Raw genomic sequence first — 12580 nt, 5'->3', positions numbered from 1 at the left:
AGCAAGGGGACCCGCACACTCGGGCCCCCTCGGGGATCACCGGCCGTGACACCCGCCTCAGGTGCACCGTTTGAAGACACACGTTTGCTCTTCCCAACCCTCCGAGTGTCAGGTGCAGCCGCACCCCTGCTTCTCCATGGCCGGGCCCCTCGGGTTCCCGCTGACGGGAGGGTGGGCTGGCCCCTCATTTCCAGAAAATGCAGCTCAGGCAGCAGCCTTGGGGCGGACGGGGACGGAGGCGGGGGGGGGGGGGGGGGCGGTGAGGGGGCCCATGGCCTCACTTCCGGGGCCGGTCCCCACTCGGTTTCGGTCATGGGGGGGGCTGTTACAGGGCGCGCTCTGACTCCACGTGAATCCAGTCGGGCCAAGGCCGCTCAGGGGCATGGCCTGGACGAACAGGCCGGCCTCCCGCCGGGCACCCGTCATTCCCGCACCATCGCTGGGGGTTTGTTCACCGCGGGCTGGAACGGGGAGCCGGCCAAGGGCGCACACACCCCTCCTTGCCCTCTTCCCGCAGCCAGAGAGGTCAGCCCCCAACCCCGGGCCCTCGCCTGTGAGTGCGGGGTGAGCGGTGACCCCTGGAGTGAGGGGTGAGCCGTGACCCCTGGAGTGAGGGGTGAGCCATGACCCCTGAAGTGAGGGGTGAGCAGTGACCCCTGGAGTGAGGGGTGAGCCGTGACCCCTCTTAGTGAGGGGTGAGCGGTGACCCCTCTTAGTGAGGGGTGAGCCGTGACCCCTCTTAGTGAGGGGTGAGCCGTGACCCCTCTTAGTGAGGGGTGAGCGGTGACCCCTCTTAGTGAGGGGTGAGCCGTGACCCCTGGAGTGAGGGGTGAACCGTGACCCCTGGAGTGAGGGGTGAACCGTGACCCCTGGAGTGTGGGGTGAGTGGTGACCCCTCTTACTGCGGGGTGAGCCATGACCCCTCTTAGTGAGGGGTGAGCCGTGACCCCTGGAGTGAGGGGTGAGTGGTGACCCCTGGAGTGCAGGGTGAGCGGTGACCCCTCTTAGTGAGGGGTGAGCGGTGAATGCGGGGGGGACCGTGTCGGGAAAGAAGGCGCAAACCACAACCCCGCGAAGCGGAAGGCCTTACCAGGTTGACGAGGGGGCCGCCCGAGTTTCCGTACTGAAAGCAAACACAAGGAGGGTCAGGGGTCCCCCTGCGAGGCTCCCCCTCCCTCCCTCCCTCCCTGCCTCCCGCAGGCGCCTGTCCCTGTGCCGGCACCCTGACACCCTGATATTCTGCGGGAACGAAGGGCCTTCACCATTTCCAGGAAGTTTTAGATCCGCCATGAATGGGATTTTTCTCTCCAAACTCTGAACTCCCTGAAACACCCCACACAACCTTCCCTTACAGCAGCCGCTGCCCGCCTGCTGCGCCCCGGGGTCTCAGCCTGCACCCCCCACCCCCAGTCTGTGGACCCCTACTTCAAGGCTGGGTCTGGAAACCGGCACGAACAGAGAGTTCTAGACCCGTTGCTTCGTGCAGAGCGACGGGGGTGGGGGGTGGGGGGGAGGTGGGGGGGAAGCTGAGGGGCAGCCAGGCCGGGAACATGCTGTGGTCCTTATTCACACACAGATGTGGGGTCCTTATTCACACACGGACGGGGGGTCCTTATTCACACACAGACGGGGGGTCCTTATTCACACCCAGACGGGGGGTCCTTATTCACACACAGACGGGGGGTCCTTATTCACACACGGACGGGGGGTCCTTATTCACACACGGACGGGGGTCCTTATTCACACACAGACGGGGGACAGCGGGGGGTCCTTATTCACACACGGACGGGGGGGGTCCTTATTCACACCCAGATGGGGGGTCCTTATTCACACCCAGACGGGGGTCCTTATTCACACCCAGACGGGGGGTCCTTACTCACACACAGACGGGGGGTCCTTATTCACACCCAGACGGGGGGTCCTTATTCACACCCAGACGGGGGGGTCCTTATTCACACACAGACGGGGAGTCCATATACACACCCAGACGGGGGGGTCCTTATTCACACCCAGACAGGGGGTCCTTATTCACACACGGACGGGGGGTCCTTATTCACACACGGACGGGGGGTCCTTATTCACACACAGACGGGGGGTCCTTATTCAAACCCAGACGGGGGGTCCTTATTCACACACAGACAGGGGGTCCTTATTCACACCCAGACGGGGTCCTTATTCACACCCAGACGGGGGGGGGTCCTCATTCACACACAGACAGGGGGGTCCTCATTCACACACAGACGGGGGGGTCCTCATTCACACACAGACGGGGGGTCCTCATTCACACACAGACGGGGGGTCCTTATTCACACACAGACGGGGGGGTCCTTACTCACACACAGATGTGGGGGTCCTTACTCACACACAGATGGGGGGGTCCTTACTCACACACAGACGGGGGGTCCTTACTCACACACAGACGGGGGGTCCTTATTCACACACAGACGGGGGGTCCTTATTCACACACAGATGGGGGGGTCCTTATTCACACACAGATGGGGGGGTCCTTATTCACACACAGATGGGGGGGTCCTTATTCACACACGGACGGGGGGTCCTTATTCACACACGGACGGGGGGTCCTTATTCACACACGGACGGGGGGTCCTTATTCACACACGGACGGGGGGTCCTTATTCACACACAGACGGGGGGGTCCTTATTCACACACAAATGTGGGGGTCCTTACTCACACACAGATGGGGGGGTCCTTACTCACACACAGACGGGGGGTCCTTACTCACACACAGACGGGGGGTCCTTATTCACACACAGACGGGGGGTCCTTATTCACACACAGATGGGGGGGTCCTTATTCACACACAGATGGGGGGGTCCTTATTCACACACAGATGGGGGGGGTCCTTATTCACACACGGACGGGGGGTCCTTATTCACACACGGACGGGGGGTCCTTATTCACACACGGACGGGGGGTCCTTATTCACACACGGACGGGGGTCCTTATTCACACACGGACGGGGGGTCCTTATTCACACACAGACGGGGGGTCCTTATTCACACCCAGACGGGGGGTCCTTATTCACACCCAGGTGGGGGTCCTTATTCACACACGGACGGGGGTCCTTATTCACACACAGACGGGGGACAGCGGGGGGTCCTTATTCACACACGGACGGGGGGGTCCTTATTCACACCCAGATGGGGGGTCCTTATTCACACCCAGACGGGGGTCCTTATTCACACCCAGACGGGGGGTCCTTACTCACACACAGATGGGGGGTCCTTACTCACACACAGACGGGGGGTCCTTATTCACACAGACGGGGGGTCCTTATTCACACCCAGACGGGGGGTCCTTATTCACACCCAGACGGGGGGTCCTTATTCACACCCAGACGGGGGGTCCTTATTCACACACAGACAGGGGGGTCCTTATTCACACACAGATAGGGGGGTCCTTATTCACACCCAGACGGGCGGTCCTTATTCACACACAGACGTGGGGGGACATGGCTTCTACAAACGTCAACCCTTCGGGGAGACACGTGACGCGGGGAATGTGATTTAGAGAAGATCCCACACGTGCAAGTGGGGCGACCCGGCCTCATCAGACACCAACCAGGGCAGGGGTGCCGCTCAGGTGCACCCCAAGGCACAGCAAACCCCTCCTGGGCACTGCAGGGTCTGTGCCGGGGGGGAGGGGGTCTCCCGGCTGCAGCGCTTGGCCCATCTAAAGTCCCCTGCAGCCCAGCCGGCCTGGCTCAGTGGTCGGGTGTCGACCTATGAACCAGGAGGTCAGGGTTCGATTCCCGGTCAGGGCACAGGCCCGTGTTGCGGGCTCGATCCCCAGTGGGGGGCATGCAGGAGGCAGCCGATCCGTGATTCTCTCTCATCATTGATGTTTCTCTCTCTCCCTCCCCCTTCCTCTCTGAGTTCAATTAAAATATATTTAAAAAAAATAAAGTCTCCTTCCCAACAGTCCCTGCAGGCGGCTAAGGGGCCGAGCCTCCTGCTCCCGGGAACCCCTTTGCACGCATCTTGGGGATCAGACCGCACCCTGGTTCCCAAGCCTGTCTCCCCGAGACCTGCCGGGCCCCGATGACCCCCCAGGACCCCGATGACCCCCCAGGACCCCGATGACCCCCCAGGACCCCGATGACCCCACAGGACCCCGATGACCCCACAGGAGCCCGATGACCCCCCAGGACCCCGATGACCCCACAGGACCCCGATGACCCCACAGGACCCCGATGACCCCACAGGAGCCCAATGACCCCCCAGGACCCCGATGACCCCCCAGGACCCCGATGACCCCCCAGGACCCCCAGGCGGCCGCCGGCCGGGCTCACGTTGATGATGGCGTCCGTCTGGATGTAGTCCATGTCGGAGTTCCGCAGCCCCAGCTCCTTGCCGCCGCGCTGCGTGGTGCTGACGATGCCGGTGGTGACCGTGTTCTGCAGGGAGAACGGGCTCCCGATGGCGACCACGAACTCGCCCGGCCGCAGCTCCGAGGAGCGGCCCAGCAGCAGCACCGGCAGCTTCCCCTGGAACACACGGGCACGGCGGGCCCTCCCGTCTGTGGCTTGCCAACCGGCTCAGTCCCGTCCCTCCCGGGCCCGGCCCCTCTGCCCTGCCCGCCCACGGCGCTCCACGCGCTGCCCAGGTGGTGCGCGCCCAGGCCGCACCAGGGAGAGCCTGGCAGGGCGCTGGCGGCGGCACCTGGGGTCTCGGCACACCGTGGAGCCATCGGCGCGGACCTGCCTGAAACCCTGGGACCGGGAGGCGGAGGGAGACGCACTCCAGAGGTGGGGTCACACTGCCTGGGGTTCCCCGAGAGCGCACACCCAGGGGGAGGGACAGGCCGGGGCTGCCCCTCCGCACCCCCTCCGAGCCCCGGGCCGTCGGAGCAGCGAGGGCCAGGCCGCACCGACCCAGTGTGGCACATCCTGTGTGAAGTTCGTGCCCCTGTGAGCGGCGGGGCGGGGCGGGGCAGCCAGGACCCCCCGACGCCAAGGCCAAGGGTGGACTCCCTCCGGGTCTGAAAAGGCCCCGACCCCCTCTGGTCCTGGCCGGGCAGGCTGAGCCAAGCCGATCCGGATGCCCCGTGAAGGCGGCAGAGCCGGAGCCCCCACCAGCTCCACACGGACAGAGTGAAGGCAGCTCAGGGCGCCGGCGGAAGAGAGCCCGGCTCCCGGGAGGGGGCCCTGGGCCCCCACCCCCGCCCTCCCCAGGGCCGAGGAGTCCTTTTCGCCTCTGTCCTCTGAGGGCACACGAGCAGCGGCCCCCAAACCGCGTGGGCCAGGCCCAGGAAGCCCCGTCCGGCCCAGGCCGCGTGCGAGTCACCATTCGGGTCCTCACCGTTCTGTCCACCCCCAGAAAGAAAGAAGCGAGGGGGTCCCGAGGGTGGGCTGGGGGAACCAGCCGTGATTCAATGTGTCCTCTGCCGGGGACGGAGCAGACACTGGCCGACGGGCCCATTGAACAGACGGAGAAACTGAGGCTCTGGGCAACTGGATGACGTGAGACAAAGGAGGACGGGACCCTGGGCTGTGGCCTGGCCCCAGACCCTCACCCTCCACACACAAGCACCTCGCCACCCAGACCTCCCCACCCAGCAAGGAAGGCGATGCCCGGGAGCTGCTGGGCCAGCAGGTCCGGGAGGAGGAGGGGAATGTGGGAGGGAGGACCCAAGGCCTAACCCTGAGCCCTGGCCCGTGTGGCTCAGTGGATAGAGCGTCCACCTGGGGACTGACGGGCCCGGTTTCGATTCCGCTCAAGGGCAGGTACCTCGACGGCAGCTCGATCCACATCCACTGGGGCCTCCGTGTTCTCATCTGGCAAACGGGACGATGCCGTATGCCCACCGCCCCAGGCAGTCTGAGCACCCAGCGGCCTCAGGCTGAGCAGCTCTTTGGAGGGGGCCTGGCTCGTTTTAAGCATCGCTCTGGGCCAGGGAAAGCCTCACGTGGCTGTGGGGCCTTGTGGTCCGTCCCGGGGTCTGTGCAGACCCAATGGGGGAACCTCACCAGCTGAATCCCCCCCCACAACACCCGGCCAGCCGGGCCACCCCGCCGTGCATGCACGGGAGAAGCCGGGTGGGGTCGCCTGAGGCCAGAGCGCATGGCACTGCCGGGAGGGGCAGGCTGCAGTGCACTCCCCGGCTCGGCTCCCCCGCGCCAGGCACAGCCGCCAGCTCAGCGGCCTGTTTGCCCTGGGCCCTCGCCAGCCATCCCTGCCAGCAGTGACCTCATCCACAGTCGCAGTGCGGCGGCGGGCGGGAGTCGGGTCGGTGCTGGGAGGCCCGCGGGGACACTCCTGCTCCTTCAGGGCCTGCGACAGCCTCGGGGCGGGGCGTGAGGGGGAGCAAGGGGGGGAGGCTGGGTCTGCCCGGCTGCCCACGGTGACGGTTGCTTCTCGACAACGCAGTGCACGCGATCAGTGCACGCCTTCAAGCTCAGGTGCAGAAAGGAGGCTGGGGTCCCCTCGGAAAGTGACGGGCCACCCCCCCCCGGCCTCCCCCCGGCCGGGTCTCGGGTGTGTAGGCGGCAGAGGGGCCTGAAGACAGCGCTCTGCTCAGTCTGAGCTCAGGCCCAGAGCCAGCGAAGGAGGCACACCCTGGAGGGAAGGGGGTGCAGCAGCGGTGAGGGCACGGAGGGGAGACCCCAGGGGCCTGCGTGCTGCTCAGGGGACCCCCCTGGGGCCCCGAGGGCATCGTGGCGCCAGTGCAGTGAGGCCATGCTCACGCGGGTGACCACGCGGCTTGGACGAGGGGGCATCAGCCATGCAGCCCACGGACTCCCAGAGGCCCGTCCCCCTGAACAGAGGAAACACAGGGCACGCGGGCACAGCCTGTGGGCAGGACTGAGGGCACGCGGGCACAGCCTGTGGGCAGGACTGAGGGCACGCGGGCACAGCCGGGTCTGTGGGCAGGACTGAGGGCACGCGGGCACAGCCTGTGGGCAGGACTGAGGGCACGCGGGCACAGCCGGGTCCGTGGGCAGGACTGAGGGCACGCGGGCATAGCCGGCCTGTGGGCAGGACTGAGGGAACGCGGGCACAGCCGGGTCCGTGGGCAGGACTGAGGGCATGCGGGCACAGCCGGCCAGTGGGCAGGACTGAGGGCACGCGGGCACAGCCGGGTCCGTGGGCAGGACTGAGGGAACGCGGGCACAGCCAGGTCCGTGGGCAGGACTGAGGGCACGTGGGCACAGCCGGCCTGTGGGCAGGACTGAGGGCACACGGGCACAGCCAGTGGGCAGGACTGAGGGAACGCGGGCACAGCCGGCCTGTGGGCAGGACTGAGGGCACGCGGGCACAGCCGGCCTGTGGGCAGGACTGAGGGCACGCGGGCACAGCCAGTGGGCAGGACTGAGGGAACGCGGGCACAGCCGGCCTGTGGGCAGGACTGAGGGCACGCGGGCACAGCCGGCCTGTGGGCAGGACTGAGGGCACGCAGGCACAGCTGGCCTGTGGGCAGGACTGAGGGCACGCGGGCACAGCCAGTGGGCAGGACTGAGGGCACGCGGGCACAGCCGGCCTGTGGGCAGGACTGAGGGCACGCGGGCACAGCCAGGTCCGTGGGCAGGACTGAGGGCACACGGGCACGGCCAGTGGGCAGGACTGAGGGAACGCGGGCACAGCCGGCCTGTGGGCAGGACTGAGGGCACGCGGGCACAGCCGGCCTGTGGGCAGGACTGAGGGCACACGGGCACAGCCAGTGGGCAGGACTGAGGGAACGCGGGCACAGCCGGCCTGTGGGCAGGACTGAGGGCACGCGGGCACAGCCGGCCTGTGGGCAGGACTGAGGGCACGCGGGCACAGCTGGCCTGTGGGCAGGACTGAGGGCACGCGGGCACAGCCAGTGGGCAGGACTGAGGGCACGCGGGCACAGCCGGCCTGTGGGCAGGACTGAGGGCACGCGGGCACAGCCAGGTCCGTGGGCAGGACTGAGGGAACGCGGGCACAGCTGGCCTGTGGGCAGGACTGAGGGCACGCGGGCACAGCCAGTGGGCAGGACTGAGGGCACGTGGGCACAGCCGGGTCCGTGGGCAGGACTGAGGGCACGCGGGCACAGCCGAGTCCGTGGGCAGGACTGAGGGCACGCGGGCACAGCCGGGTCCATGGGCAGGACTGAGGGCACGCGGGCACAGCCGGGTCCATGGGCAGGACTGAGGGAACGCGGGCACAGCCGGGTCCATGGGCAGGACTGAGGGCACGCGGGCACAGCCGGGTCCATGGGCAGGACTGAGGGCACGCGGGCACAGCCGGGTCCGTGGGCAGGACTGAGGGCACGCGGGCACAGCCGGGTCCGTGGGCAGGACTGAGGGCACGCGGGCACAGCCGGGTCCGTGGGCAGCACTGATTCCCACCTGTGCAAGCTTTGCTCACGCACACACTTCACAGACCCCGAAGGACCAGCGTCAGAAAAAGCGAGCCGAGCCCTGACCTGTGTGGCTCAGTGGATAGAGCGTCGGCCTGCGGACTGAAGGGTCCCGGGTTCGATTCCCGTCAAGGGCATGTACCTTGGTTGCGGGCACATCCCCAGTGGGAGGTGTGCAGGAGGCAGCTGATCGATGTTTCTCTCTCATCGATGTTTCTAACTCTCTATCCCTCTCCCTTCCTCTCTGTAAAAAATCAATAAAATATATTTTTAAAAAAAGAAAAAAAAGAAAAAGCGAGCCGACAGACACACAATGGGGGGGCGGGTCTGACATGAAGCTTGAATTCAGATGACAAAGCACTTCCATGACCACCTGGGGCGTGAGAGCCTGCTTCCCCCCATTTTACAGACGTGAAAACTGAGGCTCGCGGGAGTGGCTTCTCAGCTCATGAGCAGCTCGGCTGAGCGAGAGAGCAGGCTTCCCAGCTGAGACCTGCTCTCCCGCTCTCACCTGGGCGGGAAGCTCTGCACGGCGTGACGGGGCCCAAGAGGTGGCGGGTGCCTGGGGCCAGTTTGGGGGACCGGCTGGCCCCGCAGCATCCGGCTCCCGTCCGTTCCAGACCCCAGCGCAGCCCCTTCTGCACCTCCCCGCCCCTGCGGCCCGTCGGCGCAGCGCGGCCATCCGTGTGCTGGCCAAATGCCCGCGCAGTCAGCGAGCGTCTGCTTCCATGGCCGTCCAGACAGACGCTCCGCAGGGGACTTGGGGAGAGGAAGCGCAGATATGGTGGGACGCGCCAGGCCACGCCCGGCCTTGACCTGCCGACAGGAAACACCCGCTCATACAGGTCTCACCCTGCGCTCTGTCCCCGGGCTGGTTCCCGCGCCCCCACATCAAAGCGCCCCAAGGCTCCCGGCTGCAGACACGATCTGATCTCCTCTGAGACAGCCCAGCCACAGGCCAGCCCTTCCCTAATAGCCATTCCCACATCTCCCCATCTCGCCAGCTCGCCAGCTCACCATCTCCCCATCTCCCCAGCTCGCTATCTCCCCATCTCCCCATCTCCCCATCTCGCCATCTCCCCATCTCCCCATCTCGCCATCTCCCCATCTCGCCATCTCCCCATCTCGCCATCTCCCCATCTCCCCATCTCGCCATCTCCCCATCTCCCCATCTCCCCATCTCCCCATCTCGCCAGCTCGCCATCTCCCCACCTCCCTATCTTCCCAGAGCCTCTCCAAGGCACACAGCCCCCCTGCCACCCCAGCTTGGCAGATGGAGAGCAGGGGGTGGGGGGGATTGAGGCCCGTGTTCCTCCCTCACTGCCCCAGCCACTACGGGGATGAAGATGCGATTCCTGCACGAGGCAGGGAGGCGGGCGAGCGCCGAGGCTCCGTGTCCGAGATGGAGCCCTCAGCCCCACCCAGAGAGCCGGCCGCTCAAGCTCAGCCCAAGTCCTTCTAGAACCAGGGACATCCCAGCCCCCAAAGTCATGTCCAGCTCGTGAGCGGGGAAGCCAGCAGGCCAGGGCGTTGACATGCCTGCCGCCCGCCGTCCGCACACTCCCCGCTCACGAATGCTCAACGGCACCCTCACACCCGGACCAAGGAGGGTGAGTTTAAGAAAACACGAACCTGCCTGGCTGGCCTGGCTCCGTGGTTGGCGTCGACCTATGAACCCAGAGGTCACGGTGTAATTCCCGGTCAGGGCCCAGGCCCAGGTGGTGGGCTCGATCCCCAGTGGGGGGGCGGGGGGGGCGTGCAGGAGGCAGCCGGTCCGTGATTCTCCCTCATCATGGATGTTTCTCTCTCTCTCTCCCTCTCCCTTCCTCTCTGACATCAATAAAACGCGTTAAAAAAAAGAAAGCACGTATCCCTACGACCGCTACCCTCCTGCCAGCGGGCTGATGGCGAAGAAGCCGGGAGGGTGTCAGGTCTGGGGGTGGGCTCGGGGCTCCCCGCGTGGGCGTGCAACTACCTGCGGGCGGGGTGCTAATGGTGTGGCCGGGGAAGAGGCTGGTGCCTGGTGCATTACGGCTCTGACGGCAGCCGGACAGCCGGCCGGCGGCACCATTCCCAGGAACACTGCCGACAGGAGAGAACCTTCTCCACCCCCTTCGCCGGCATCTCCAAAGTGACCGGCACAGTGAGGAGAGGGTGACGGCCCCCGTGCCCTCCAGGCTTCCTGTCCGACGGGTGGAGAGCCACAGCCTCCGGCACCCACAGCGAAGAGACAAATCCCAGCCCGGCCGGCCGGCGGGGCCCAGGGGCTGAGCGTCGGCCAGGATCCAGGAGGTCAGGGTTCGATTCCCGGTCAGGGCACAGGGCTGGGTTGCGGGCTCCATCCCCAGGAGGGGGCGTGCAGGAGGCAGCCCCTAATGCCTCCTCTCTGAAATCAATCTTCATCATGGATGTTTCTCTCTCTCCCTCTCCCTTCCTCTCTGAAACCAATAAAAATATATTTTTTTAAAAAATAGAGCAGAGGACCCCGAGGGCCCAGCACATCCCTCCTCGTGGTCACTGGCCAGCACGGCTGTGAGGTTGCCCTCAGAACCCACTGGCGAGGGGAGCGTGGCCCCGTGACCTCCTTCGCCGGCTCGGGAGCGGCCTCCCTAGGAATGGGGTGCACGGAGGGAACCTAAAACCAGCTCAGGGCTCTGCCTGCAGGGAGAAGGAGTCGGCGGAGCGGAGACCTGGTGGTACCTAACTGTGTTCAGAAAGGGCTCCAGTGCGAGTGCTCTCTCAGGCAGGTTTGGGGGGGCGGGGGGGGGGCAAGAGGGGACGTCTGCTTCAGAGGAAAGCCGCAGCCTCCACATCTCCGCCAGGTCAGCAAGACGCAAGGGGTCCGTCCGTGCAGAGCCACGGGCGACCCCGGCCCCGCGTGGCCCCTGCCTGGGGCGCTGACATTCCCTCGGCCCTTACAGCCAGCCCCTCCGGGGGACAGAGGGTTGAGCGTCGTGCCTGGGTCCCTCACCAGGGGACTAGGGGTCCCCCAGCTCGGCGGTGGCGTCCCCGGGACTAGAATCCTCTGCGCCTCCGAGATGCCGGGTGCTCTCGCCCCAGCCCGCGCCGCCCACGGCCCAGTGCTCAGCACAGCTGGCCGGCTGGCCAGAGCCACTCGGTGCCCGACCGGTCCACCGGGCAGGTGAGGGGGCAGAGACGCCCTACCGCAGGGCGACGGGGACGCGAGGAAAACAGCCGAGAGGCCGGACGGAGGGAGCCGTTCCCGCCCCCAGGCCAGGCACTCCTCCAGGGGTGGGCGAGCCCGGGCAGGGGTGGGGGCGGCAGGCCTGGGCGCACCACCTGCTGTGGGGCCCTGCGGGCGGGGCGCTGAGTGAATCACGGCCGTGCAATCTCCCGGGAAGAGGCTGTGCTGAGCTGAGCAATGTCCCAGCCGAGGCTGATTCTGGCTGCTCCCCAAAACCAGCAAGGGGGGTGCAGATGAAGACTTAGACAAAGTAGGCACACACCGAGGCATGTGTGCACACACACGGAGGCATGCACGCGCACACATGGACACACAGAGGCACGCACATGCACACACATGCATACAAAGGCACATGCACACACATGCATACAAAGGCACATGCACACACAGAGAGATGTGCACACTCACACAGAGACACACATGCACAGAGGCACACACACTCACAAAGAGGCACATGCACAAGCACAGAGGCGTGCAAACACACACAGAGGTGCACACACACACAGAGGCACACACACGGAGACATGCACCCACACACACATGCACAGAGGCACGCACATGCACACACATGCACACAAAGGCACATGCACACACAGAGAGATGTGCACACTCACACAGAGACACACATGCACAGAGGCACACACACTCACAAAGAGGCACATGCACAAGCACAGAGGCGTGCAAACACACACAGAGGTGCACACACACACAGAGGCACACACACGGAGACATGCACCCACACACACATGCACAGAGGCACGCACATGCACACACATGCACACAAAGGCACATGCACACACAGAGAGATGTGCACACTCACACAGAGACACACATGCACAGAGGCACACACACTCACAAAGAGGCACATGCACAAGCACAGAGGCGTGCAAACACACACAGAGGTGCACACACACACAGAGGCACACACACGGAGACATGCACCCACACACACATGCACAGAGGCACGCACATGCACACACATGCACACAAAGACACATGTACACACAGAGAGATGTGCACACTCACACAGA

The 12580-nt window shown here is 65.4% G+C and overlaps 1 protein-coding gene across 2 annotated transcripts in view; it reads right to left on the bottom strand.

Moving 5' to 3' along the window:
* HTRA1 (HtrA serine peptidase 1) overlaps positions 1-12580 on the bottom strand; it is a 40384-nt gene that overhangs the window by 4153 nt on the left and 23651 nt on the right. For both annotated transcript variants that reach the window (XM_080641982.1, XM_080641983.1), the window contains exons 4-5: positions 4314-4508; positions 1091-1123 (exon numbers count right to left, since the gene is read on the bottom strand). In XM_080641982.1, coding sequence (XP_080498108.1) covers positions 1091-1123; positions 4314-4508 — 228 coding nt within the window. The remainder of the gene's footprint in view (positions 1-1090; positions 1124-4313; positions 4509-12580) is intronic.

Source organism: Plecotus auritus, assembly GCF_963455305.1.
Source record: "Plecotus auritus genome assembly, chromosome: 9".
NCBI lineage: Eukaryota > Metazoa > Chordata > Mammalia > Chiroptera > Vespertilionidae > Plecotus > Plecotus auritus.
This window is presented reverse-complemented; position numbering and strand designations above follow the sequence as displayed.